The sequence below is a fragment of the Pelecanus crispus genome, chromosome 2, assembly GCF_030463565.1.
Source record: "Pelecanus crispus isolate bPelCri1 chromosome 2, bPelCri1.pri, whole genome shotgun sequence".
NCBI lineage: Eukaryota > Metazoa > Chordata > Aves > Pelecaniformes > Pelecanidae > Pelecanus > Pelecanus crispus.
Genome location: NC_134644.1, coordinates 122,702,584 through 122,730,430, shown reverse-complemented (window position 1 = coordinate 122,730,430; position 27,847 = coordinate 122,702,584). Strand labels below are relative to the sequence as shown.

General features: G+C 43.5%; 1 protein-coding gene across 1 annotated transcript in view; it reads right to left on the bottom strand.

Moving 5' to 3' along the window:
• CABLES1 (Cdk5 and Abl enzyme substrate 1) overlaps positions 1–27,847 on the bottom strand; it is a 71,590-nt gene that overhangs the window by 28,031 nt on the left and 15,712 nt on the right. The window contains exons 2-3 of the mRNA XM_075705910.1: positions 7,397–7,468; positions 5,011–5,103 (exon numbers count right to left, since the gene is read on the bottom strand). Of these exons, the coding sequence (XP_075562025.1) occupies positions 5,011–5,103; positions 7,397–7,468 (165 nt within the window). The remainder of the gene's footprint in view (positions 1–5,010; positions 5,104–7,396; positions 7,469–27,847) is intronic.

Sequence of the window (27,847 nt, the reverse complement as noted above, 5' to 3'; positions counted from 1 at the left end):
GATTTCATTGTCTGTCTGAATGCTGTAACATGCCTTACCTATGGTAAATATCTCAGATCCTGTAAGATGATCTCATGGTGCAGCAATAAGTTATAGAGCAGGGGGGAATAATTTTTCACATTTGAGAAAGGCAATCCACAAGCAAAAAAACCTGGCATATGATTAATTTTGTGCTTGCCACTGCTTATTGCTGAATGGTTGCTACTCACAACAGCTTGCTTGTTTGCTGGAAGCCTTGTTTGCTGATGTATGAAACTTGGCACAGATTTCGAGGCTGACATCAGAAAGCATCTTTGAATTCGGAAAACCACGGTACCCACTAAGCGTGTTCCCTCCACTCCCTCTGGTTGCTTCTGGAAACACAGCTCTTCCACCAACGCCCTACACCTCCCTAAAAAAAAAACCCCAGCTCTTAATACTTAAAGAAAAAACAAACTGGTGCTTCCATGTCCACAAGCAGAGACAACAGTGGGAAGTTACCACAGAAAACTCGCTGTGTGTATCAGAAGGAATGAGACCAGAAAGGAAATAAAAAGCACCAGCCCAGCCCCTAGTTTTTTCAGATTTCTTTCCCTTGGGACCCAAGCATTGCCTCTCTTTCCATAAACCGGGGGACCCTCTTTACATAAAGATCTCCCAGGCAGAGCAGGAGAGGAGCCCACAGCCTCCACTGCCAGGGTGCCACAAAACCCCATCTGCAGAGCTGCTGGAGGGGGCTGGTGCAAAACAGCCTTAGGAGCCAGACTGGAAGAGAAGCAGGGAAGGCAGTGGTCAGAAGCTCATCACGGAGGGATAAAATGGTATTTTATTTAGAGGTCTGATGACAGGCATGGAAAAGAAAAAAATTCTGAGGGCCTGCAATGGTTTGCTGGAGCAGAAAGTCCAGAAACTTGTCACAAAGTATGCTTTGCACAAGAAGGTGCTGTGGAAGCCTGCTGCTATTCAAGGAAAATGGAATTATTGTTTATGGGAGAAAAGCATTTCCCTGGATTTCAGCTTTTCAACAAAGGGCGTCTATGACCTTGCAGAGCTCTGAATGAGCTATCTCCGACATCAGAAGCAGCTTCAGTCAGAGTGGGTTTACGTGCCCTGATTGCCATTGTGCCCCCTAGACGTGTTTAAAATTACTTCATGAAGAGTTTTTCACTCTCTAATCCTCACATTTCACCTAGAAGTTGTACTAATTACTATAGTTCAGAGCAACCATTATTTTGCAAGAGAGCTCTGACAATGTGCAACTCTGAGACTGTAAAAGCTAATCTTCCAATTTCTTTACTGAGGTGTATGCTATGAAACTACAAAAACTTACTGAGCACAAGGCTCTCAACAGAATCAGTAATTCACTTGACTTGAAGAAGAATAATGCCTGTTTTCTTTAGCATCTTTCTAGGCTTGATTGTGTTCCACCAAAAGACTGTGATCAGGCAGTGTGATATACATCATATGCACCATATACATACGGAATACTGTAGCCTCTTTTCTCATACCTGATTGATGATGTTTGACTGCCAGGGCTTTGCTGGCCTGCACGCAAAGGAGAATACACAAACCATGGGTGCTGTCTGGGTAGCAGCCATCAGTTTGGAGTCTCCCAAGTTCAAGCTGGGGCTATTGGAAGGTGGCTGAGACTAATTATGAACTGTGAGGACACTGCAAATAGTCAACCTCTTAGAGTGCATGTGTGTGCATTTCCACAACTGGGCAGCAAAAGAGACCTTTCATAGCCTATGGGTGGCGTTTGGACTTGGCTTAGATCTGTACACTAACAAAAAAACATAGAGAAAGCAATGGCCTGGGGGCGGGAGAGGAGCCTTGTTTTACTGCTTTTATATCTGCTATATAGGATGACTCTAGAAATGTTCTTGTCCCATTCTCACCATGAATTGTTTGTTCAGCTGGCTCAGGTTGCTGTTTTGGTGGCCTGTTTCTACTAGATAGGAAATCTTCTGCTTCACAGTTTATGGAAGATACCACCAATAAACCTGCTGAGTAAAGTGGGTGAAACCACATGCTGATGGCTACCTGTGATAATTTGTATGTTAGGGTTGACTTGTCTTTGCCTTTTAATGGCGAAATTTATTTTGCGGTATTTTACAAGACTGCTTTGATAATACAGTCTAAGAAACCTAATTTTCCAGCTCCTTTAATAAGCCACGTCCTACAAATCTGAAGAAACCGGTTTAACCAGTGCACAGAACCATCAACAGGAAGCTTTACAAGGACTAGCTGATAAGCTGCGGTCTGTGCATAGGTGGTTTTTCTCTGTGCTAAATAGCTGAACTCTTATTTTAACCACAGCCGGTCCTGCCTTGCCGCTGGACTGCCAAAGGCTGCACCCACAGCATCACGGCTCAGCGTGCGCCATCCCCGGGGGCCGAGAGGGGAAAAGCTCTCGGTGCCGCAGGACGAGGACGCCTCACTTTACAGGCGAGAGCTGCAAATAAGGGCAGTCAGCAGAGAAAGGAGCCCTGAGCTATCATCCACGCTGCAGTTCTCTTTGCTGCGATACTCACAGTCACAAGCCAGTGAAACAATCACTGAAAGCGCTAGCTATTTTAAAGCCCAGCTATCAAATCCACCACTCAAAAACATGTTCTGTGTAGATGTTTTCAAAGCTGGCTTCCTCAAGTTCAGTGAAAGGCTGACATGCTGCGACAGAAGGGTCAGGGGTTTCGGAGAGAGCTCAGAGAGCACGACTCCAGCCTGGCTCAGCGCCTGCATCCTGCACGACCACGCACGAGCCGCCTGGGATGAGGTCCTGGGCACGGGAAGGAGCCCCAGGAGGGTTTTCTATCCATTGCAATACCTGTGCTCCTCCGTGTCACAGGGAACCATGGAGGACACCAGCTTTAAAGGTCTTAAGGTACTCAGAAACTCTTGATTTTATGATGAACACGTAAAGCAGATCTACCTGAATTTCCAGAGGTCCTTTTCATCCTATTAACACCTATTAACTTCAGTGACTGCAACAGCACCCAGACGCCTTGGAAAAACAGGGTATGCACTCAGATTACTTACTGCTAGGCTTAGCTGGCCTTTGGGGTGACACAAAGCATTGACTTTGCATTTTGTTTTTACCTAATATTGCTGTGGCTTTTTGTCCATAGGACAAAAAGCATTGTCAAAACTGTGTATCTTATTCTTATTGTATTTGTGTTCTAGATAAAAGAATCTTTATTATGATTATGGAAATATTCTGGAAAACTGTGTCTGCTGATAAAGATAAGAAGCCAGTTGAATAACAGAAGCTTACTCCCTGTTTTCTTACCAAGAAAAATATTCAGTTATACTATCAGACGTAATGACTGATATATAAACTATGATAAAATGCTAGGATATATCCAACAAATACTTTTTTGCAACAGATGGACAAAAGAGTTCATGAATCAAATATTTATTCATTTTTTCGCAGGTAGTATTTCTATCAAGTTTATGGATGTATTTTATATATGCATCTCAGAAATCACTCGTTCTCTGTGGAATGTGCGTAACACTTTATGAGTAAGTATTTTTTGCTATAAGAAATTCCCAGAGTGTACATATATTTATGTACAAAACAGACCAAAATTAGAGGGCTGCTTTTCAGCATTTGATTCCACATGTATTTGTTGTAAAGACAATAATCAGCTGCTAGTCAGACAATAGTTAAGTCAACAGTTCTGTATGCATCTGTTTGCTACAAAAGCTGTTTCTAAAAAGCCGTCATCTCTCAGAGCCACCTTCTGCAATATTTATGCTGATTACTACCTTTCACTTAATTTAATTGTACGTGCGAGAATAAACATGAGGAAAATTTTGCTCGAGTCGAGTAACACCTCCCAGAATTCAATTCATAAAACCTGCGGTTCAATGTAATGTCAGAATTTCTATTGACCTGGTTCCACATTTGATGGAAACCACAGGCTACGTGCACAAGTCGGTCCACAGGAACATACGTGGTTCTCGCCCATGGCTATTGTATGAGAACAGGTATGTGCAAGGGTCAACTCGCAGTGGGATGCTTTAGTCTATATGCAACCTGTTCGGGTAGTCTATTTAAAAACCTGTTCAAGTTTGGAAGGACAAGAATAAAATCATGAGGCACGTGGAATTGTCTTGGGAAAAAAAACAGAGGGCAGGTGCCATCTTTATAAGCAGGGAGGAGTTAGTTTCGCTTCTGAGCTGGATGATACCGCAATAAAGAACCTATTTTGCTGACAGGAACACCCCAACAGGCACCGTGCCTTTGCAGTCAGGGAAGTCCCTGCCGACTGCTGCTGTATAGGTCCCACCTATAGGTGCCTGTGGCTGCAACCCGGGCAGCGCCCGCCCCAGCTGACGGTGTGCCGTGGCCACAGCTGCACCCCTCACACATCACCCGGGAGCCCCTCTGCCTGCACCTGCCCTGAAAACGAGGATCCCCCTCCTCACCTTGCCACAACCATCCCCAGCTGCACGTTCACCAACCAGCACTTTGTATCCGGGAGCTGTCATGTTTATAATTTATCTTGTAAGACTCAAGACAATCTTAATACCTTTCCCTGAAGCTGTTTGCTTGAGTCACTTGTCCGGTAAGCCTCCCGCCACAGGCAGCCCTGACAACCCAGCTAGCTTGACGCCTACCCTTACACCCACTAATAGATGTTGAAATGTCATTCAGCCGTTGCTAAACTTGCTCCTGGCAGGTTCAGCCATGTGCCCCTCTCACACTTAGCACCTGGCACTACCCTAGAAAAAGTGCAACCAGATTATGCCTAGTTTACTCCAACTGATTTTCATTTTACGCAAGTTATTTGTATTATGGAGACACAGGTCTTAAAAATCCATGGACTAGCACTTCCATTGACTCATACTTCACCTGAGGAAGGAGCATGCGCTGCAGCCTGCACCTTCACAGACTATTTTAAAGCCTATTACTATATATTTGGTTAAGCGGCAATGGCACACGGTGCTTTTGCATGGGGATGCTGACCCTGCCCTTTCCCTCGTGCCCCATTGCCTTTGCAGAAGCAGCCTTTGCATGCACAGTACCTGCCGTTTCTGGTATCGTGTTGCCGCATGTTCTTGATAAAATGAACCTTCTTAAAGTTCTTTGGTCTGGGTGATCCTGAGAGTGTCCGACATCTGAAAAATAAATCAGTTGGGGAGGCGGGGCGGGGGGGAAGAAAAAAATAGAAGTACTCAGTTTGCTGCTGTACAGCCAAGAAGTCTACACAAAGGCAGGAAGGAAAGACGAGACAAATGATTCAAGTCACCCTGTGTTAGGAATCAGCAAGAACAATAAAGACAATAAGTCTGGAAATGCGACAGCTCAAATAAAAAAAAGTATTTAAAACAATAATAAGAAAAGGCACCACCACCTCTCCCTTCATGCAAAAAAACACATCATAAAAAAATCCCAGCAAAATAAAACTTCCTGTAATCTGCCGTGGCAGCTTAGACCAAGCTTTCAGAGGTAAAAAAAAATTAAACTAAACCAAAACCTGGTAAATATGCAATTTTCCCACTCACACCAACACCCACACTTTTGTATCCTCCTCAGCTATTGATAAAGGAACTACTGAGGAAAGTTCTTTCTTGTTTTAATTTTAGAAGGACTTAAAATCTCTCATTTGCAAGGATAATTCCTATTTGCTTTTAACTCTAAATATTACTTTTCATGTTCCTGACAGCATACAAAACAACTGAAAATAAAATAAATTACCTCAGAAAAAAAAAAAAAAATCATTCTTCAAAACATTAATCCTTAAATCCATTTTACATCTGAACGCACTTTTTAAATTGAGGATAGAGAAAGAAATTGCCAGAGGGAGGAGAGATGAGACAAACAGCAATATCCCCCCCACTTCCAGCCTTGCTCTTTTAATCAGCTGAAACCACAGCACCCTGTGAAAGCTTTCTCTGTTTCATCTCAGTGCTGTTTTGTTGCAAGGCACGGCACAGCGCGCAGGCACCGGAGATAACTCCTGCGCTCGCTGCGCGGCCAGGGCTGCTGGACCGCGGCCGCTGCATCCTCCACGGGAGCTGAGGGACAAGCATCCTTCGCCGGCGCACGGGATCAGCGCAGTCCTTCAGGCCTTCAGCCTCCCTAACCTATTCTTCCCATCCTCTCCTACGCACAGGCAGAGTTCAGCAGCTTCCCAACCCCGAGAGGTCCTTTTGTTGGACTGAAACCACAGACCGCCGGTCCCAAGCCACCAGTGACTGCCAGTCCCTGTCGCTGTACTCAAACACCATCACGCTGCATGGGCACACCCCAAGGGAGGGGACCCCATCACTTTGCCATTTCTGCCTTCCTCCTGTTAGTAAAATGCTTGAGATTCCCTCATCCTCTGGTTGCAATTAGCCTTGTTAGCTTCTTCACGGGAAAATACCACCAAGAGAGAGGTTCTACCACCAATTCTGCAAATTAGCAAGTAAAAATACTGCCTCGCAAACCACACTTTGTTTATATCTTTTGCCAATTATATGTGTTTGAATCATTTATGAGAACGCTTTGTAACATGCTGGTAAGCATTCAACGGTAAGCTTTGTAAAAATAATCAAGGCTTGATAATAGGCCAGTTGATACAGCCTCTGCTATTAAGTCTTTGCTTCAAGGTGGGGAGAGACGGCCAATCTACATGTGGATGAACGAGGCTATAGGCTAAACACCGATATAAGCCAGCTGAATTACAGGTCCTAAGATAAAGAGACATTCAAAATTAAGCTGCCACCTTGCCGAAGAGGTGACCTGGAAGCATACCACGCACTGGTCAGATTACTGATCAGCCCGCTTCTGAACTGTTAAGCAGTTGCTCCGTTTTCCATCACCCCAGAGGATTGCCTAGTGACTAATTACTATGGTCCCCAAAGAAGCTGTGGCCTCCTGGATGCAGAAATAAAGCCACACTGAAGCTGCTGATATAACAAGGATGGGGGCAGATTTGTTAGTGAGGTAGCAGTCACAAACCTGCCAGCTAACACACAAGGACAGTAATGCTGGTTACTGAAATAAGATTGCACATGCTGAGAGAACAAGTGATAAAAATCCATAAAAAAATAAGAACACTAAAAATACTAGCCTTCAAAAGCTTACTTTATTAAACCAGCTGTACTTACTTTTTAAAGGTACCACGTATGTTAGGGGTTAGTCATTCATGTTAGTGACAACTACACTTTTCTATTAATCAAATCTGACTTTTTATTTCCTGACATTTTATTTAAATACTGACTTTTTATTTAATAACCTAAAGCCAGGGAACATGTAATTCATGTCACCTACCACCTTGCAGGGCGCATGAGGTTTCAACACCTTTACCCACTATGAAGAACATCTTAATGTGAAGACCCAGCTACTTTTCAACATGGGGAGGGACAGTGAGTCTGTCTGTGTATTACAGACAAGTAACCAGAGAGAGAGAGTAAATAAAATGACCTCCGCAGTGGGGCATTTTCCTCAATGTCCTCCAGAGTCTCCAGAGAAGATCGCTGGGAGATCAGTCGACGTCTGCAGAGAAAACAGAACACAAAACATCACCGCTGGTTAGAGGCCATGAGAAAGTCCTCAGAGCTGTTATTTAGTAAACCTCACAAACCACCATTTACCAGCCGAGCCATGCCTTTAAATATTAATAAATTTTGTTCCGTTCTGCTTACTAAATCTATCTGATCCCAACCAGAAGCAAACTTACTCCGCACAAGCTTCTATAGCAAAATAGAAGTTGAAACTTCCCAACAGCTCCTCCTCAGTTTGTGCTTTCAGGTTTTCCTTCCTTCAAGGGTTTAACACCCACCTAACACCAGTCCCACATTTGCTGTGGTATAGCTTGCAATGCTACAAGTACAGTTCTTTGATAAAATAACGCAGATGCGGATCTACAGAGACTGCCTGTCATTCACACTGCTGCACGGGACACTTCTTTTTGCCCCTTGCCCCTTTTACCAAATAAATGCCACTCGTTTCTCAGTGATGTCCATCTCATCACTCCTGTGAGGAGCGACTGAAGAGAGAAGAAAGAGGACGGAGCTGGCAGCACCGGACACAAACCAGCAGTTTAAAAGGGAGCTCTGACCATCCCTCTGAGCAGCACAGATGAGTTTCGTCCTGTTTTAAACCAGTTTTCTACAGCTGAGTCAGATCCCTCCTCCACCTTCAGTGAAATGAACTAAGGAAATCTTAGCATTTCAAGTTTTCTGACCCTTGTAGTGGTCAGGGAAGAAGCCCCAGTACAGGCTTGGTTTTAGCAGCAATTGGTGCTGCACAACCTCTGAACACCCCAATGGCAGCACAAAACGAGGCGCTATACCCAGCCCTTCAAAACCACTGTAAATACAAAAAATAAATGTCTAAGATACAGGCCACCCGTAGGCACATAATGAAAAATTAAGCTGGCAATCACCAAAACGACCCTGGTCAGCGGAGCGAAGGCGCCACGCGGCAGCAGCCGGCTAGCACGGGGAGTGTCAGCGCCCATCGCTCCTAGGGGCCACTGCTGAGGCGCACAGTACTTCGCCAGTGATTTTATGACTGTCAACTTAAATGACGAAAGTCCTCACAGACTACCACCATTTTTTCCCAATTACTTCAATATCCTTCCCACTGAGCTGCCTTACTCCCTTCATCTGCATGTAAAGAGTTTCCAGAATCTCAATGTGTTATGAGCACCCCCATGCTTGGAAGGATGCTCATTAATTTATTCCTGGGCTGTATTTTCACAAGAAATTGTTTTCTCTGATGCCAGCGTAAGCAGTTTCTAATCCTTCTTGCAATTTGCTAGCCCCTCCAGTTGTGCTGCTACAACTGTTCCTGCAGCCATGCTGCAAATCTGATTACTGAAATGTTTTTCAGTTCAAAATAACCCTGAGATTCAGTGATTCAGTTTACTACTAGTTCAAACACCAGATTTCTATCACTACCCCCCAGACAACACACTTCAGGACAGTTTGAATGTGTATGTGGCTTTTTGTGTACTTCGAAAATCACAAAAACACCCTCAAAAAATTTATAGAGCAACTAAGTGCGAAACATAATCCTCTTAGGAAAATATGCAAACCTAAATCCCCTCAGGCTTTGTCTAAACTAGAATTTTAGAAGATCTGGTGCAAGATAGGATACACCTTCAAAATGCTAAGAAAAAATAAAGTCTGCATTTCAGGGTGTGCTGAACTTGCTGGCCTAGACAAGGAAGAAGAGACCAAACATCTGTCTCCTGCACCCACGGGTGCTCCCTCAGCTTCATCCACAGTCAGAGGACACAGAGATGCTCTTCTAAGGAGAAATTCATATCAGGAGGAGCTCCTCCTCTATTTTCAGTTACACTGGCCCATAAACGAAAGTTGGAAGTTTCAACTATCAGCACCACTGATGTAGCAGATGATAGCTGTTGCTTTTTTAATACCTCTTTATATATCATTAGCTTAATAACACACTTAAATGATGGTACCCTCTCATCTTGTGGTGTTACAACACCAAAAGCATACTTTGTGTGTTGCTAGTCAAAGAGAGATAAGCAAGAGTACAACCTTGCCACCTTCTTTGTATTAAATTTATCAAACTAGTCACACAGTATTTCCCCTAGATGCCTGTTAGATGCTGTAAGGCACTTGTATGACACCAGATGCATATTCCAGCCGCCACTGCAACCCTCCTCCAAGCCTCTCCTTGCCCAAAGTTATGCACCATCCTCAGCTTCATTCCCAGTGGCTTGGCGGGATGGGTTTGAAGATCCTACATTTACGTCTGTTAAGGCAGATGCATTGGTTGGCAGAAATACCCACAACTGCATTTCACCAGCTTCAGGTCATCCACTTGCCTGCTGACTGTTCAGATTTCTCTGGCTTCCCTTGCTGGTCGCAACTTCTTAAACCCAGTACCCAGGGATGCTGCCTTCTGGTTTTTGCTTCCTAACCTCGAATGCAACACAGGCTGGATGGGAATCACTGCCACCCCTCTTGGCACAAAAGAGCTCACCATGATTTTCACCGGTAGTGATTTTGCAGTATTTTGGGGACTTAACATGGCAAATGAGTCTGCACAAAGAACGGAGGGAGGCCCTTTGCTCACCCAAGCTTGGGAGAGGAGCACTGATACCTGAGCTCCCTCTCAACTAGCATGAACATAAGGACGACTCTGGATAAATTAATCCCGGCAGGAAGGAAGGAAGAAAGCAGATACCCCCTGCCCCCAAAATCACCAGCAATGAAGAAGCATGGGTCACACAAAACCCTGCAGTGATATAAATGGGGGCTGCCCCAGCCCAATCCCCACCCTGTACCGGCATCGGTAGCAGTGAGAGCAAAGATATCCAGGCCAGCACCCAACCCAGCTGAAAACTGCCACATCTTTCACCTCTCCCCAAAATCATTAGTTTTAATCGGTTCAGCTCCCTGCACAATCACAGGAGCACCGGTGAGGCGGATTTGCCGCAACTCTGCTGAAATCAGTTCATACTGCCTGGGAATTGCACCCTCTGTTCACTGAAGAAGCTCAGCCGCAGTGAAGTATGTGCAATTATTCCACTTTATCTTAAATCTTTATTTCGAGGCCTAATTAAGATGACCTAAATACCACTATTTCACAAGCTTTCCACAGCTGGATATTACACCAGAAATGCCAACTAATGAACCTACCTGCTGTGAACCAAGTCACATCCTGTGCCACACACACATAGGAAAAACACAATTTTGGAAAAGCAAAGCTTTTGAAGGGTGTTCCAGGGAATACAAGCAAAACCAGTTTTTCATTGTCTTCATTAAAAACTAATCACCTCAACTGGTGTTTAATATTTAAATTAATTTATCATCTCTCTTCAGGCAAGCAGTCAGGGCTTGTCTATACAACTTCTAAAAGGGTTATTTTTCAAAAATTGGTTAACATGCTATAGCAGCTGGTATACGTAGACACTTGCACTGAAGTAACCTAAACTGTTTTATATTACACTTCACCATCTTTCTGATGTAAAGCTGTGTTGATACCTATTTTATAATCAAAAATGTCCTATTTCAATAATAATTAGGGGAAAATCCTTCTATGGTTAAGGGAGAGTATCTATATGCAGACCAAAACAAAATAGCACTGTGTGACTCACACAGGATCCAGGCTTTGGGATAGTCTTTAGGCAGATGCATTTTCAATATAAAATGCTTTAAAACTTGTGCAGAGTAAATGCCAGGCAGCTAACACACACTAAAATACATTTGCCCTTAGTAACAAAATTAAAGATGTTTCAGTAAAAATGTTAATTTATCCTACTTCACAGAAAGCCTTAAAACAATTCCTCCTCGTTTAACTACCACATCCTAGGTATACCAAACTCACCCTTCTCTCCCCACACCCCCAGGCACAGAGAAGCAAGTAGTTTAGCTCTGGAAAGATGATGACCTCCTAGATCTAATTATCAGCCCCTGTAGGCCACTGTCGGTCACAGACTCATGCAACTTACAGATTTTTTTTTGTTTGTTTTAAAATCATGTAATACCACTTTCCCTTAAACACCTATCTAATTTTTTTTTCCTGTTTCCTCCCTGTTCCCTGTGCAATTGTTACATGAGCCCAGAAATAACCAATACCCTACAATAAAATTCCAAGCCCAGTCCAAAGAAAGAGACTAAAGAGATATTTGATACCCTGGCATTTTAAACAGCTGTTTTCTAAGATATTCATGACCCTGTTTGCATCCTGGATTTATCTTTGACCAGCTGTCTGAATCTCTGTGGAAGTTTCTTAAAACCTGAAATGTTGTCTCCATTTCCCCTCTCCAAAGTCAGATTAATGTGTGGTCCAGTTGCAAAAATGAAATAAAATACAAGGACAAATAAAATGAAGCAGGACTGTAACAAAACAGCAAATAGGCAAAAGTGAGTAGACCGCAAAAAGATTCACTGTAACCAACCCATCAGTTGGTGGAAAATTATCTTCACTGTCAGTTGCTGCAAAATACTCAGCTCAATTATGTTAAACATACAAAATCTTAAGCCCCATAGACAGGAGGTGATAAAAAAATGGAGCTGCAATCAGAGCACTGGATAAATTCATCCAGGAAGGAAGGAAGGAAGCCGATGATAATCCAAGAGATAAGGAAAAATAAATCCATGTGTAATGACTTTCTAGCACAGCTACAAAACCAGGAAGAAAAAGCTGCATTTTAAATATGCCTAATTTTTGTGAAAGTTGTGGGCATACACCCCCGCTTCTGTTAAGATTACAAACCTACAATGGCTGAACCCAGTAGTGTGGGTGCTGTGGGCTCCCAGAACAAAAGCATCCCTCAGGACAAGCTTCTCCACTTCGTCTGGGACAACTGAATCCCTTCAGAGATGCAGCGATGATGGGACACACGAGCGCTAATCGTGAGCATCTGCCGACCGCATTGGCACTTATGGGAGAACTTGGGAGGGCAAAGACATTTCAGCAGCTGAAGACTGTTGGTAGTTCACATGCCCACTGGGTCACCTTCTCCCTTCAGGTGGCCAGGGAAAATGAACGCACATGAACAAGAGCCACAGGGCAGAAACATCAGGGCTACTAACCTTCTAGTCACAACCGCGTTTTTAATATTTTGGCTTGGGAGCATCAGAAGAGCACAAGGCTGCTTGGCACTTGGAAAATGCTGAATTCCTTATTTTCACTGTGCCTTCATCACAGAAGATATATCCTACACACAGGAAGACTACCCTAGATACGTACGCAAGGGGAGTGGAAAGAAAGTCATTAGAAAACTTGCAGTGATGGGGAATGAGATCAGGATATCTGTAAGGATACCTCAGAGCCTGCCTAGAGGTTTAAGTGGAGGGTTTCCCTCCGCCATCCATCCACCCTCCTGAAAGGTGCCAGCTCTGGACTCAAAGAGGAGCTCTTGCCCAAAAGCCAACCTAGTCCTTTGCAAACACTCCCTGGGGAATTATCAAAACATGCTCTGGATGTGCAGCTCCCATAGATCAAACCAGGCAGAGCAGCACCTTGATCCTACCTCTACGGGAACAGCAACCCTAGGGCTGTTTTTTCGTTGTGCTTCATACTATTCCCTCAAACACCAGAATGGCTCGAACAGTAAAAGGAAAACAAGGAGAGTATTCAATGAGATCTAAGATCAGGCTTCTAGGTGCTAGAATGGGGAAAAAAAAGAAAGATCAGAAGTAAATATATATTATATATTACAAGTAAATTACAAGACAGTTCTATAGTCCACAACAAACTCTGGCTATCCAGCATTCTAGTTCCTTCAGCACGTGCTGGCCAAAAACGTATCTTCCAAGCAACTCTCAGTTTTGAATACGGTACATTTACCATTCTCCTCCCTCACGCCTTTGGAGTTAGGATTTGGGTGTAAGCAGAAAGGCAGCTGCCGGCTCTCTCCGGGGCCCGGGGAGCCGGCAGTCAGCAGAGCTGCCAGATGCAGGCAATGCCCTGTCCCCAGCAGCCCCAGCCCCTTCGTCACCCTAAAAGCCACTTCTCTCCGACTCCTCCTCAGCCTGCCAGCTGAACGTCCCTGCCCAGACTCCCAGGCTAAGCTGCCGTCAATTAATACACTCTTCTGAAATATTATACAAGACATCAGCTGTGTACGAATCCCCATTCAGTTCCTGACCCCTGGCTCCATGACCCAGCGTGAACCCAGATGAAAGACCCTCTAATGAGTCACCTCTCGCCCTCCCTCCTAAGTTTTTACTGGGATTCTTATGTCTCAGCTCATTTTCTTCCTATCTTTTGCCAATATCACAGGAAAACAAACACAGGAAAAACAAACCCTGATACTATTAAAAATTATTAAGGGAAACAGAGTTTCCAGGAGCTACCCAGACCAAGACAAAGCAGTATTTAATTGTGTGCTATCATAATTATGCAGCAGAGCCATTCTCTGCAAAGAACATCAGACTCCATTTAGGACTTCCAAGCTGCACAGCATATTGGCAAGGCTGCCCACAATGGGAGTTAAAACCATCTGGCTCATGCTGAAAATGGGTTATTTTGTTAATTCAGCAGCCCAACCCAAACACAGAGAATATACCAAGAGACCTTCATTTAGCTGTCACCTACCTGCAGGGAGGATGCAAACACGGTTTAAGACCACAGCCTTCCGCTGTGGAGGAAAGTCTCCGACACAGAAATACTGAGCTAGCAGGAGCCCCAACAACCTGCTCTTCTTGGGATATGTACTGCAAGGAGAGATACCTTCAAACCTTAGGCTAGCGATAATTAGGAGAATAATGCCATGCCAGATGCCTCCTCGGTCTCCATCAGCCTTTCGGGGGTAAGCAGGAAGATGGGCAGAAAACAAGGGGATGAGGGGAGAGCCAGGGCATGAACATGCCTCCATGCCAGGCTCCTCCCAAACCAGATGCCCCCCCTGCACTGAGCATCCTACCTATATTGCTATCCAACCCCTTCTCCAAGCCTCATCCTCCCACAATACCCAAGGCAGAAGCTTCAAAATACATAGCACTCAAATTGCTGCCTGCTGACCTGTCTGCACGTAACATCTCAGCGTAAAAAATACCTACATTGCCATCCCGAAGGTAGGATTTTTTTTTTGTGTATACAAATCATACTCATGTCAAATACAGAGTACAAAAAGAAAGAAGAAAGAATGAAGGAAATCAACACGACAATACTGAAGTATCCTGCTGACTTCTCATAGTGTGACAATGCAACACAATGCTCTGTTCAATTATGTAGCTTTACACATGTGATCTTTCAAATGGCCCACAAAATTCTAGCATGGCTCTGTCCCAATGTCCCAATGGGATCCCAATGGGATCATCTGGGTCTGGTTATATCAAATATAAAATCAGGAGTACCAGCACCACAAAGAGACAGGGGACTTACACTAGAATTGCTGAGAAGCAAGCTGTTGGCTGACAAAGCATTTATATAGTGTGAATGTGTATAAGCATGTGTGCAGAAAAACAGAAGGTATGGTGAACTGGTTTTGGGGTTTTTTTTTAGCATCTTGCACAATTCAACTTGATACATTAATTACTAGTCTTGCTAGAAGACATGATTCTGGGAGGAAATGCATTCAAAATTAGGCATTGATATGAAATCTCTAGTGAAGAAAAAACCAGGGTTGAGTCTAGGGAGAATGGAAGAGCAATCACCACATGTTGTTGATTCTGGGGGCCCTTTCATTTTCACTTTCCCCAGCTGGATTCCCAATTCACCAAAGACGGATCTTGTTTGAAACCTACCATCTTCCCTCTGCAGGCAGCTGCCTCTGCACCCAATCCTCCTACTGTTGGCTCTACCTAAGCCATAATGAGGAGCTACAGCTGCAATTCAGTAAGATTCATTTAACAACAGCGGAGCTCTCACAGATCCTGAAGCGCCTAAAATCTACATCCTCTATTATCTGTAACCAATGATTTACAGATTCACTGTCTTCGCTTTACTGACTCTGCAGCAGCGTGATAGCTTTCAGAAGGCTTGTGCACAGTGATTTATTTTGAGTATGCCCCAACACTGCCACGATTTATTCTGAGTATGCCCCAACACTGCCACAGCTATATTTTTCAGAACAGCCATTACCTCATAACCTAACACATATTATCATGGTAAGACATCAATGGGCACCAGCTTAATTAAAGACACTCAAAACTAGCAAAGGAGCAAACAACAAGGTTAATCATCTGTCCTTATGAAAACAAGTATGCTTGCCAAAGCAGATACAATAGCACTGTAAAGAACATACAAATTCTCCATCTTTATTTCCTTCTTCTACAGTAAAACCCACACCATAATAGCCTTTGTCTCATCAACATTAATCCAACAGATTCTTCATGTGTCATTTCTGCCTGGCAAACCCTGTTCAATTGTAAAACGATGCACATTTAAGTCTGTCCACAAGCAACATTGCTCCTTAAAAGTCACATCCTAAAGATACCTTTTCCTAAGAAAAGAAATGAAGAATCAACACTTAAACTGAGGACACTACTTGAGTAAGCCACACTGCAAGACCAGTTTTTAAAGTATCACATCCTGTAATGTTGTATTTCAGAGCAGCCAATTTTCTGGAATTAACTAAGAAACTCACTTGCAAGTCAAGGTTATATGCCATATACCGTAACACAGGGAAGCACATATATGCACTACTAAGTCATCTGAAAAAAAGACTCTAATTCTAGCCTGCACAGATAACTATGCAATTAAAACTGCTGCCTTTCCCCGTTTGTTTTTGTTTGTGGTATTTCTTAGGTTGCCTACAGCCCAACCTCATATCCCTGTCTTGCCTCCAGATGCACATGTGCTACCTGGGAAAACATATTCTGCAATCCCACACCTAAACATTAGACTTAGAAGAACAGACACTTAATAAATCTCCTTGCTAAAAAAATGTATCCTAGACACTGTGAATTGCCTGGATAAAGTTCTTTGAATGGAAAAAAGAAGGTCCCCTATGTGAGCCGGACATAAAGACCAAACCGAACAAGTGAAAGCTAGCATGAGGCATTTCATGCACGAGATACGAATGCTGGCACAGGCAGTGGCAATCACAGTGTTTCCTGGTGCACACTTTGGATTCAGTTCTGGGCACATTTGCTATAAATTCCCTTGGGATCAGGTGCTTTTCCCACCATCCCGTTATGTACCCAGGAGTCAATGCCCTCCTTTCCCTGGCCATGCATTGCTAAAGCCCAAGCCAATTTATATGGTTCAGAGAAGTCAAATATTGGATTGCTTAGATATCCAATGCTGGGTACACGTCTAGATATCGGTGATATCTGTGATAACACAAGACAGTCCAGTGCCATAATTTTAAATATTATTACATCCACAGGGATTAATGCCTTCTTGCCTGTTAGTTCACGCACAGTCAGTTTTAATGCCAAACACATTTGAGTACAAAAAGATGTATTTACTTAAAATATTGCATTTGCTTATGCTTTACTTAAAAATATATTTGCAATAATGGAGACATGTTTCAAAACCAGTGCAACAAGATCCATTATTAGGGTAAAGGAAGATCCTTACTGTCCAGCAGAACTGCTTCAACATGCCTGTGAGCTTGTGGGCCTGGGGCTCACAAGAGAGCTCAGTTCTTCCCTGGTCTTCTCGCTAGGGACAGATCCTGGAGCCAACCAGCATAATTGCTCTGGAAAAAGCAAACTACCTGCTCTTTCTCTCCGTCCCTGCCACTGTGACTGGGCACGGCATCCTCCTGTTACTGGGCACTGGGTTGATAGGTGGTAGCAGAGGATTAGATCATTTTCTTCTCTCTCTGTTGAGGTCCCTTGCTCAGCATGGCATATTAAAATTGGCACATTCCCAGCCTGAGGTTTCTCTCTCCTGGTACATACAGATCTCTATTAAAAATTTAAATGTTTTCAGAAACCAGTTTACTCTATTCAGAACATTTAGTTCATATGATCCGCAGGGTGAAAGACCAGCTACAAACCCAACACAATGGTACATCTTATCACAGGTACACATACAAAAACTAATCATGGTTTAGAGAGTGACATTTAAGGTTTAGAGGGTGATCTCCATGAGGAACCCTCACTTCTCCCTACTCCCAGTAAGCAAGTATTAGGGGCATCCTCATAATACTGGTAACATTTGGTTGTGTAGCTGTATCATTTGCTCACTGTTAAGGTATGGTGGTACAGCAGCGTCCAATATTTAGAGAAGCTTGCCAAGAAGCCTCCCCGCCTGTTTGCACAACAGAGAGTACCCAGCAGTCACTCTAATGAACTTTTCATTGACTTGGCAAATGCAGCCTACATCTGCAGGCTGGGGAACTGCCTTTCCCTGGATCAATACTTCCCCAAGAGCGTACACCACAATCGGCAGAAGCCAGAGGCTCGGAAAGCATCTCCCCTACTCTGTAATGCAAACAGCCTCTTCCAAGGGCACCGTCCCCACTCACTCACTCAGGGAACACGCACTGCTCTGCCACCCCAGAACCAGCTGGATGTGAAGACCTGAAAGGGTCCCAAATTTATGTCCTTTTATATTCCTATATTCCCCACATACTGTCAAAGTGCTGGGTTATCTGTTGTACAGAAATAATGCTTATTCTGGTAATCCGAGCGGTCTCCTCCTTAATAAATTACTTAATTACTAGAGGACTGAATTTTTCTGGGTGCCAACTAGTTGGTTAGCCAGCAAACACCCCGTACTGAGATAGCAATTTTCAATCAGTTTTGGTGGAAAAAACCCTCCAAGAAATTTGGACAATGCCCTTAATAACATACTTTAACTTTTGGTCAGCCCTGAAGTGCCCAGGCAGGTCCATTCCAACTGAAACATTTTATTCCATTCTATTCTAAAAGCAGATTCATCAACACACCAGAAGTGAGGAAAGCTGCCAGAGCACTCTGCTAGACTGGGTCTACTTTTATATTATCAGAGCAATAAAAAGCATCTCATACTGACAAATCTGGCTGACAAAGCGCAATTTAGAGGGCTGCTTTAAGACCAGCATTATTAGAAGGCAGCACAAGACCCATATTTCACGTTTATGTACTTGGTGAGCTCCCCTGCCTTGGTTCACCCATGTCAATGCTGTGTTCACTATCTCCAAATACAGCCATGCCATGCCAGAAGAACCAGAGGGAGCAACTCAGGCAGATGCAAGAGCAAGCAGCCCTCTTAAAGCACACTGATTGCTCTACCAAGTAACCCCAGTGATGATTCCCAACATGTTCAGTCTCTCCCCGGCACACCCAAAAGATATGTTGCATTCACATTATGCAATGAAGAAGGGAAGAGGTTGGCTGACCTACCCCTAATGTCACAGTGACCCACTCCAAATGTCTCCTGAGCCCTTGACCTGATCTAATCTACAGGGCACATAAGAAAACAAACAGATAAAGCAATCATTAATAATATAGCTGCAACCCATCTTCTGGTAGAGATGATTAATTGAGAACGGGTTCACATCCTAACCTTACGGGAAGTCTGGAGGATCCGAGTTACCCAGCTCTTCCCATCATAAAAAAATTGCCAACACAACATTAAGCTGCCTATGGTGAGTTTATGTACCCTGTAGATTACTTCCGGTGGGGGCCTATAGACATAGGAAGAAGGGGCAAAAAGTCTAAAAATGACAGTAAAGTCCCAGGAGGGGCAGTTTGTTAGTGGATCTGCCTCTTCCACTTTGGACACTCAGAGGCTGGGATGGCTTCCACAGTCCCACATTTGATGATGGACCTCTCCTGTGTCAAAAGGGATTGCTGTAAGCTTTACTAACAAAGCATTTAGAAGGGTGTAAGGCACCACTCAACATTTCCAAATCTTCCCATCAGTCAAAGCTGGCTGCTCGAGGTGCCTGTCTCCAAATGCCTGGGAAGCACAGGAGCAAATCACAGCACCAGACCTGAAAAACACCTGGCACAGGAACCTGAGCTGATGCAGTGGTCGGTCCTCTCAAAGCTGAGGTGCCGTACCCTGACTTAGTCTGAATGATTTCCAGAGTCTGGCAGGAGTAGTGTTGCAGTCACAACTAGCTATGCTAAGTACAACCTTATGCAGAGTAACAGACCTTTGGATGGCAAATGCCATGACTACAGATGCAAAAAATTACTTAGCTCTTCTTTAGCTGAGACCCTTCTTCTTTTGGCATTTTTTTCTTGTTGGTGTTTCATTTGTTTATATACATGCACTATTTAGATGGTTTTAGGGAAAAAAACCACTAAGCCAATGCAGAAATGGGTATATTTGATATTTAAGGCTTTGCCTATCTGCCTGGAACAAATCAATCACATTACCATTCCCCTAGGGTGAGCAGGCTTAAGGATAAAACCTATGCAGATGTAAGCTAACAAAGATTTTCTGTTTTTCTGGTCTCCCCCTTCCTTTCTCTTCTCAAAATGGCTGCACTTCCACTTGCACCCTTTAGAGACAAGGGGCCCAAGACTTATTTCAGAGTTGCGCTACTACCTAGTCCTCCATCAGTCGGAGGATTTTTCTTGATAACATAAAACAAGGCACTTTGTCATCTGACTTAGTGGCAATTTTAAAGCTCTGCAATGAATTGCAATTAACTTGCAGCTCGTTAGCGATGAATTAAGTTGATGAAAGGCTACAAGGAACCAAGGACAATTTTTACAGAGCATCTCCAGGCAGCTTTTCCAGGCCATCACCTCTCTTTTGCTAACCAACGAACACATCGTGCACTCTTTAGAAAGTCAACCGCATGTTTCCCCATAAAAAACCCCAAAGTATTGCCTAATGAAACACACAGAGTCCTTCTCATGCTAAGGGAACACATTTCGGGATTCTGCTCACGTGTTTTACTCGGGGATGCTTTGATGTAATAGCATGGGAGAGAAATTTTGAAGGATTTGCAGATTAATCAGCCAGAGCAAGGATGTGGGTTAGGACTGCTAGAAGTAAGCTCCTCTGGGATACTATCTGCAGCTCAACTTACTGCAGATGAAATGAAACACGCTTTGGGAATGCAAATGAATTAGGATATCACAAAAAGTAATTCAGTTTGGACCAGCAGGGTTTTAAATTTGGTTAGTTACCTACAAGATCTTTATTTAACTGTAAACCTGGCACAACACCTAGTATAATCACCGCTTTGGACTTCATTTTACTGTTATTTTAAATATTAGGCTTAATAACTTAGTCCAACAGGTTTTCAGGTCACGTCTATATTATATACGTGTGTATCTACATGCACTTGCACACTTACACATGCTCTGTAACAGATTTGTGGAACAGCGGGATCTTTCATACACATAAAACCAAGGGTAAGATTTTCATTCATGTCACCAGTGTGGAAGATATAAGTGGAACAAGACAGCTAATTAGTCATTCTCCATTTCAGTCCTCAATAACCACAAAAAGAGCTTGTTTTTCTACTGCAGGCATTGTCTTACATCAAACAATTTGTAGATAAGAAAACTAAGTTCTCTTCCTGAAGGCACATAAGCAAGTATTTTGATAGAAAAGATGAAACAGCATTAGAAATTAACTGTAACACTTCTTCCTTTCCCTAGCCACGAGAGTATGTCCATTAGGATGCATTGCTAATATATAACTATATTACCCAGACTGACAAGTTTTGCGCAGTCGGCTGTTTCGGTACTACAGAGCGCAAGCCATTAATAGCTGACTGCCTCATTCAAATGAAACAAGACAATTATCAGCTGTAACTTACACAATTAATACTACTGCTGCCAGCATTTTCAGCAGAGATTTGGTTCTTTTATAGCTCATTTGAAGTCTTTAGGGGATGTGTTATTAGTACATCTGTCCTGCTGTAAACATAATTATCATGCAAAATTCCATTTATCATGCTGATCAGGAAGCACTTTCTATCAGCCTTTCAGCTTGGGAACACTGATAAACAGGCAAGGGAATTTGACTGCCCCGGCTAGCCGGCACCGTGCTCATCGCCAGGAGCATTTCTGTTGCTTTCCAGCCAAGCCCACGGCAATTTTCTGAGCAGGTGCTAGACTCGTGCTAACCTCTGAGCTTACCGTATATCATATTTGAGCTTGGGGCATTTGACACTGCTTGTTTGTCTCATTAGTTGATTTTATGTTTTCCCATAATTCTCTGCTCCTCGCTCCTCTCCAAGACTGAGTAAATCCCTTGTAGGTGTCCAGGCTAATGGAGCTGCCGCAGAGGGAGCAACCAGATTCAGCATGATCATGACACTTTATTGGTACCATAAATCACGTCCATGTCACAGACAACAGGCAACACCTACTTCAACGCAGCATCACTTTTAATATACAAAAATAGGCTTGGGCCAGGTGTAAACGGACATCAGTTAAACAGATGCCAACCCACACTATACTGAATTTTGTTTAAGATGGGTACGAGGTTTTAAGAAGTGAACACCGTTATGACTTATCAAACTCTGGTACCTTACATGCAGAACAGCCCACAGCTGGAGGCTTGATGTGCAGAGAAACTGTCCTCGTGGACAACTTAACCTTCAGAGACCTAAAGAACATCCTGACACCAAAATAAAATTAAATGAAGTAAAGGTCGGCCCCCGCGTAGACCTCCTGCAAACTACAGCTTCATAATTGGTTTAAACCAGCCTCATTTATGGTAATAAACTTATGCTGTGACCAAAAGGCACCGTGCTGCTTCAGCCGTCTACCCACCCCCCCGCATCATGCCAGCAGAAGGGCTCCTGCAAGCTGGCCAAGTAAGGGTATCGATCCCGCTAACAAGCACGCAAGTGAAAAAAAACCGATTAGTGATCAGCTCTTACTGTGTTTTGTGAGGGAGGAAAAGACCTGCTGCCCTCAACGGGATCAGCCCAAAACACTCCTCAAATCACAGCAACAGACTTGCCGTTCCTGCATCCCTGGTGGCTGCTCCCGTAGCTCCCGTCTGTCCCCAAGCCTTTCTCCATCACAGCTACAGGTCTCACCTTCAACTCAGCCAGTTAGTGGGCATCTAACAGGGAACAGGTTTCGGCTGGACCCCTTCAAGCTCAAAGGACTGCAAATAGGCCTGTGGCCAATACGAACCAGATTCAGCCTGATAGCACAACCCCAGCACAGCTGATGCTTTTCTGCTTGATGCAAAGGAGAGAAAGCAACGCAATGGCAGCAAAATGAGAACCTAATAATTTTTCTTTATCGGTTCAAACATTCTTTTTTTCCCTGGTGTTTAAAAACTGCCTGGCAGGACGTAAGGGACTCATAAGATGCCCCGTGGTTGATGGAATCATGCTGCTGCACTGAAGGGCGGAGAAGGAAGAGACCAATACCTGATGATATCAGAAAGCAAATGTTGTTTCAAACAAAAATTATTTTACTGCTGATAAATGGGTGATAAAGTGTACAAAATATTTTTTTAAATGTGGGACAAATTCATAAATCTAAACCAAGACAACTGCTATTGCAGGCTGACATCGGTGCATGCAGAACAACTGCATCTCCACAGAAACTACTAAATTCACTATGTTAATACGTTGACCCATTATGGATTGTATTTTAGGCAACTTATTCCCAGATCATTCTAATGTTTCATTTAATTTTGTTAAGACAGGGTGGCTGTGAGAAATGAGCTAGCACAGTGGTTCAATCAATTATTATCTTTAAATTCAAGAACCGTGCATATCCAGACTACTTAATTTCTCCCATACATCTGCATCTGCACATCTTTCTTCTCTGAAGAGCCTTCAAACGCTCAAGTTTTAATCAGAGGACTATTTTTGATCTTAATTTTCCAAGCTGCAGTAAAGCCGCTTCATGACCTAATCTGATGGCAAATGTACCATCATTACACAGTGGTTTCAAGCCAGTTGTACAATAACTAGGGCACAATGTTTCTTATTTTTAATCACTGATACACCAGGTGCCTTGTGTCCAATTAGAGCTATCTGTCTGCAAACATCGCTTTAACTGAGGTCAGCAAATGACTTGTTAAAGCAAGCGCTGCTTGGTGTGAAAAAAATACATTGCAGAACAGCATCTGAACATCAACCCCCTCGGCCGTACCCCAGTGCACCAATGCACAGAGCATTTTGATTTGCCTGAAGCCAACATTTCACTTTGAAATTATTTTTTTCTTATTACATACACACACACACATATATTCATCTGCATATATGATACAAAAGACTCATATTCGGAAAAAAACCCCGTTTCCCAATGTTTGAAGATGTTCAGAAAATTCTGAAGAATTTTGCTTCCTGAAAAAAAGCTTGCTTTCCTCTGGTTTGGCTTAACAGCATTAAAGGTTGTGTTTCCAGGCAGACAGAAAATATGTCTTACCCAGAGCTTCCCCCCCATCTTCTCCACATTTAAAAGTTCACTGTTGTGACCACAAGAAAGATGGCAACCGCCACTAAAACTTTAATTCCCCCTCCAAAGTCGTAATCTTTATATAGCAAATATAACGAGCTTTCTCAGTGACATACTGCAACAATGTTTAACAGGATTGCATAACCAAAACTATATTTAAATCCACTGAAAATGCAACCCAATTCTCCCAGAGTATGCTCTGGCAATAATTAATGACAGATTTCATTAATATTCACTTATCCAATTTTTTTTTCCTTGTAGGCTTGTGCCCCAGTAACACAAGGACAGAGGAGAAGAACTCTCTTCTATTAAAGAAGCTCTGTTAGGCATTGCAGGTAACATATGAAGCGTGGCCATGCTGTTCTCTATCCTCTTATTACCCCTCAATTTTATTCTCTAGAAGCTCTTTCAGCAGCTACTTCCAGGCTGTAACCACAGGAGGAGCAGAAGGTATTCCGCCACTGCTGTCAGGCAAGCCAGAGGAGGATGGAACAGGAAAAAAAAATTAATTTCAAAGTATTTTGCAAAGTGGTCCAAACACTTAGAGGTGACGAGGTTTCTCTCCTCCTGCCCACTGGGCCACAGTGTGATGCTGTACCAAGGCATCACTAAAACAACGTATTTATCCTGTATTACTGTGTATTTCCTGAGCTGTCCTACCTCTCTCATGAGGAGTCACTTTGGATTTAGTTCTCCTGGTTATTTGCCGCAAGCATTTGAAAAAAGAGTAAGGAGACCAACCTGACAATCGTCTGAACAACCTGCTTAATTTCATTTGCAGGCTAACAACGTGCACGTCATTTCACACCCCTCAAAACTGCAAGTCTTCATGCTAAAGGATGGCAATTTTCTGAGAGAGAGTCCTCTGAAACAGGGAACACCAAATTATCTACCCTGTTCTTAAATGAGAATAGTCAAGAGACGCCTTTTTACGTCAATGAAATTGCAGTTTCCCGAGGCAACACAAAGGCTGACACCCCAAAAGACTGCCTCTTCAGTGCAAGCCTCAGAACGCTGCTTCTAGCTCTGTACTTAACGCAAACGTCAGAAAAATTACATGAAGTCGTATCCCCTTACCAGGTTCCCAATTCACATCTCACTACAAAATAAGTCTTAAGCCCAAATCTCCACAGCATTTTGAGATCCTCCCAACAGCGGGGGAGGGATGGGGAAGTGAAAAGGAAAGCAGGAGGAAGAAGGAAATGTCTGCTTCCCCTTCCCAACCTTGTATTTCCTCTGAAAGCTTTGCTCTCCCCCTTTACACATTGAGTAAAAACAGGAGCTATTTTCTTTTCCTCTGTCCTGGAAAAAGATGGACAAAAAAACCCCTACCCTCCTTTACTCTTGCAAATATCCCACCCGGTCCCTGCCAGGTTTGCTGGGAAGCCGGAGCACGGGAGCAGCCGCCTGCACTGGGCTGCAGAGTCCTGTGCAGAGACGACCTTCGCTCCGAGCATTTCTGATTTTTAATTCCCATTTGAAGCCCAGTGAACTACTCCAGAGCATAACTAAATGCCCATTAAAGCTTTTCACAGAATCAAGCCTTTAATTTTAAGAATATTTATCTTGATCTCTGGAAGATGCTCACTCCAACCTCTGACTGCATGGGCAAATGATTTCACAGACTACACATACACAAAAAAGAAAAAAAAAAAAAAATCACAAACTGAAAGGAAACTCAGTAATACCAACCTCCTGAGCTACTACAGCCAATAACCCCATCCAGTTCCACAGGGACTGGGGAGCTGGCCATGGCATTGCCCAATTTCATGAATATTCAGGAGGAGACATGATGTTATTTCAATTCACAGACTACAAGAACTGGGAGAAAGATTCTTAAAAATAAGGGTCACAAATACAAGGGGCAGCTCTGTGTCCCATCCCAACATTATGCGCTGTGACAATTTTGCAGCGCCCCTTCTTGGTTTTCAAGGTACTTTTACTATTGCCAGTAATTCTGTTATTGTCAAAAATGATGAAGTCATCCAAACTCGGGTATTTTCATCAGACACCTCACGGCTGGCTTCGTACCCCAAAGACAGGACTGCGGGCAGCAGCCAGCCCCGCAGCCACCACAACCCAAGCGAGCGGCTGGTGCTGGGACTAGTTTCAGCAAGAGCTGGCGATGAGCTACTCGCAGGCACCACCCCCGGTGCGACCATAAAACACCATTACGAAACCCATATTTGTGCAAAACAGGTCATTTTGAAAAAGCTCCGAGCTGGATTTGAACCTCTCAGTCCAGCAGGAGACGACACTCCGTCTCGTGACAGGTTAAGAACCTGTCGGGGATTTAGCACGCCCCAGAGCAGCCGGCTGGTTTTGTTGAGGCAGGCAACGGTGCCACTGGGTCACATCCACAGGTGAAAGGCATTTTCGAAACAGGAGGCAATTGCCTTGCAGGGGGGAAAAAAAAAAAACCACCAAACCACAAATAAAATAAAAAAAATCAGAATTCCCTCCTGACTGAGCTCAATATCACAAATTTCTGGGAGAAGAGGGCAAAGGGGGTCCCTGTATCCAGACCCTTCCCACAAATACCACTGGAGGGGCGAGGATGCAAGAACAAAGTTAAACGGTCAGAAGGATGCACGGTTCCCCTTGCGTTCTCTACACCGCCTCCTGTAAACTCCGGAACCGCACTGCTGGTCGCCAGGGCGCGTTGGCTTGTTTTCCAGCTTCACATCCACCTTACCCTGGCTCCTGTTACGGGAGGTGTCAGCGCAGAGGCCATTCACCAGACGTTTCTGCTCCTGGGGGACGCTTCGGTACCAAGGTGCCCAAGCTGCCCCAACCCATCTGTGCTGTCCCCACACCTGCCTCAGAAGCTGCATCTTCCCAACAAAACGATGTCATGATGGGGACCGTTGTTACAACTTCCGTGGTGGTATTTGGCATTTGTTGGAGAGCCTTATCTCTGTGGAAAAACGTATGCAAGGACTCTCCATGAGCATGCGGTGCCTCCAGTATTCATTGCTAATTCTCCGAAAGCAGAAGGCACGAGAGACCTGTGATTCTGTATTATCTGTTTAAACAACAAATACAAAGATAAAACGTATTAAAAATGTATGAATTTCTGTGAATCCTTAAAGAGTCTTATTTTTGCCTTCTGGTATGTAGGTCTTTAAGGCTGCATCTTTTCCTTTTTTTTTGATTTTGAGAATTAGGAACTTTATCAAAAAGACAGAATACAAGGAGATTAGGCTGAGCATCTCCACCTCATCCCAGTAGTCCAAGAAGTTTAAAAAGCCTCTATCATACATTGCAAGACTTGGAAGTTGGCGGTATTAGAATAAGTTCCTCTGCAGCAAGGATGGAGAGGAGACATGGGATCCTTTATCAGATCACATGATTTAGAAATCTTGCTAGTGCTTCCAACCGTCACAAAAAACCATACTAAAAATCTTTAAAACAGCTACTAAAATCTTAAAAAACTGCTAAGCCGTGGCTCACTATCTGTTGTTTGCTCCTCCGCTTCCCCAAGCCAGGAGTGTGATGTGCATGCATATGCTACCTTTCAGATATGATGACCGAGTTCTGCTGAAGGCACTTGCATATGCAGGAAGAAAAGAAAAAAAAAAATTTGAATCCCTGAAAACAGATGCAGTGGATCTGGCTCTCCTACTCCATTCAATCTAAAAAGCTATGTATTTCTGAAAGCTGAAAAACCTAAATGTGGAGTTATAAGAGAGCAGAGTCAGTCCTGTGTGTTAAGCTTAAATCAGCAGCTAATTCAGTTTAAGGTGAGACTTTGGGTTGTGAAATAAAATGTTAGACTTGTGAGCACATTTGCTTTGGCCAGTCTCCACTTTGGGGCCAGTAACCCCTTTAATTGCTCCAAATCACCTAGAGGCACCTCCAGGCAGAAAAGCCTTTGCTGTATAAGCAACATCAGAGAGACAACAGAAAACTTTAAACAGAAAACCAGCTGGAAAAAATTCTAACGGCAGCTCATCATACTTCCTTTAAAAACTATGCATATAAAGGAAAACATAAAGTGTGAAATGCCTTTAAAAAAAAAAAAACTCAGTGCCCAGTATTCTCCTAGGTTGCTATAAGCTATATTCAGCTTTTAATATTACAAGAACTAAATACATGCATTCATTTACAGAAACATCTCAAGGGTGACCACCGAAAGCCCATTCTCTCCAAGATTTTAAAATATACC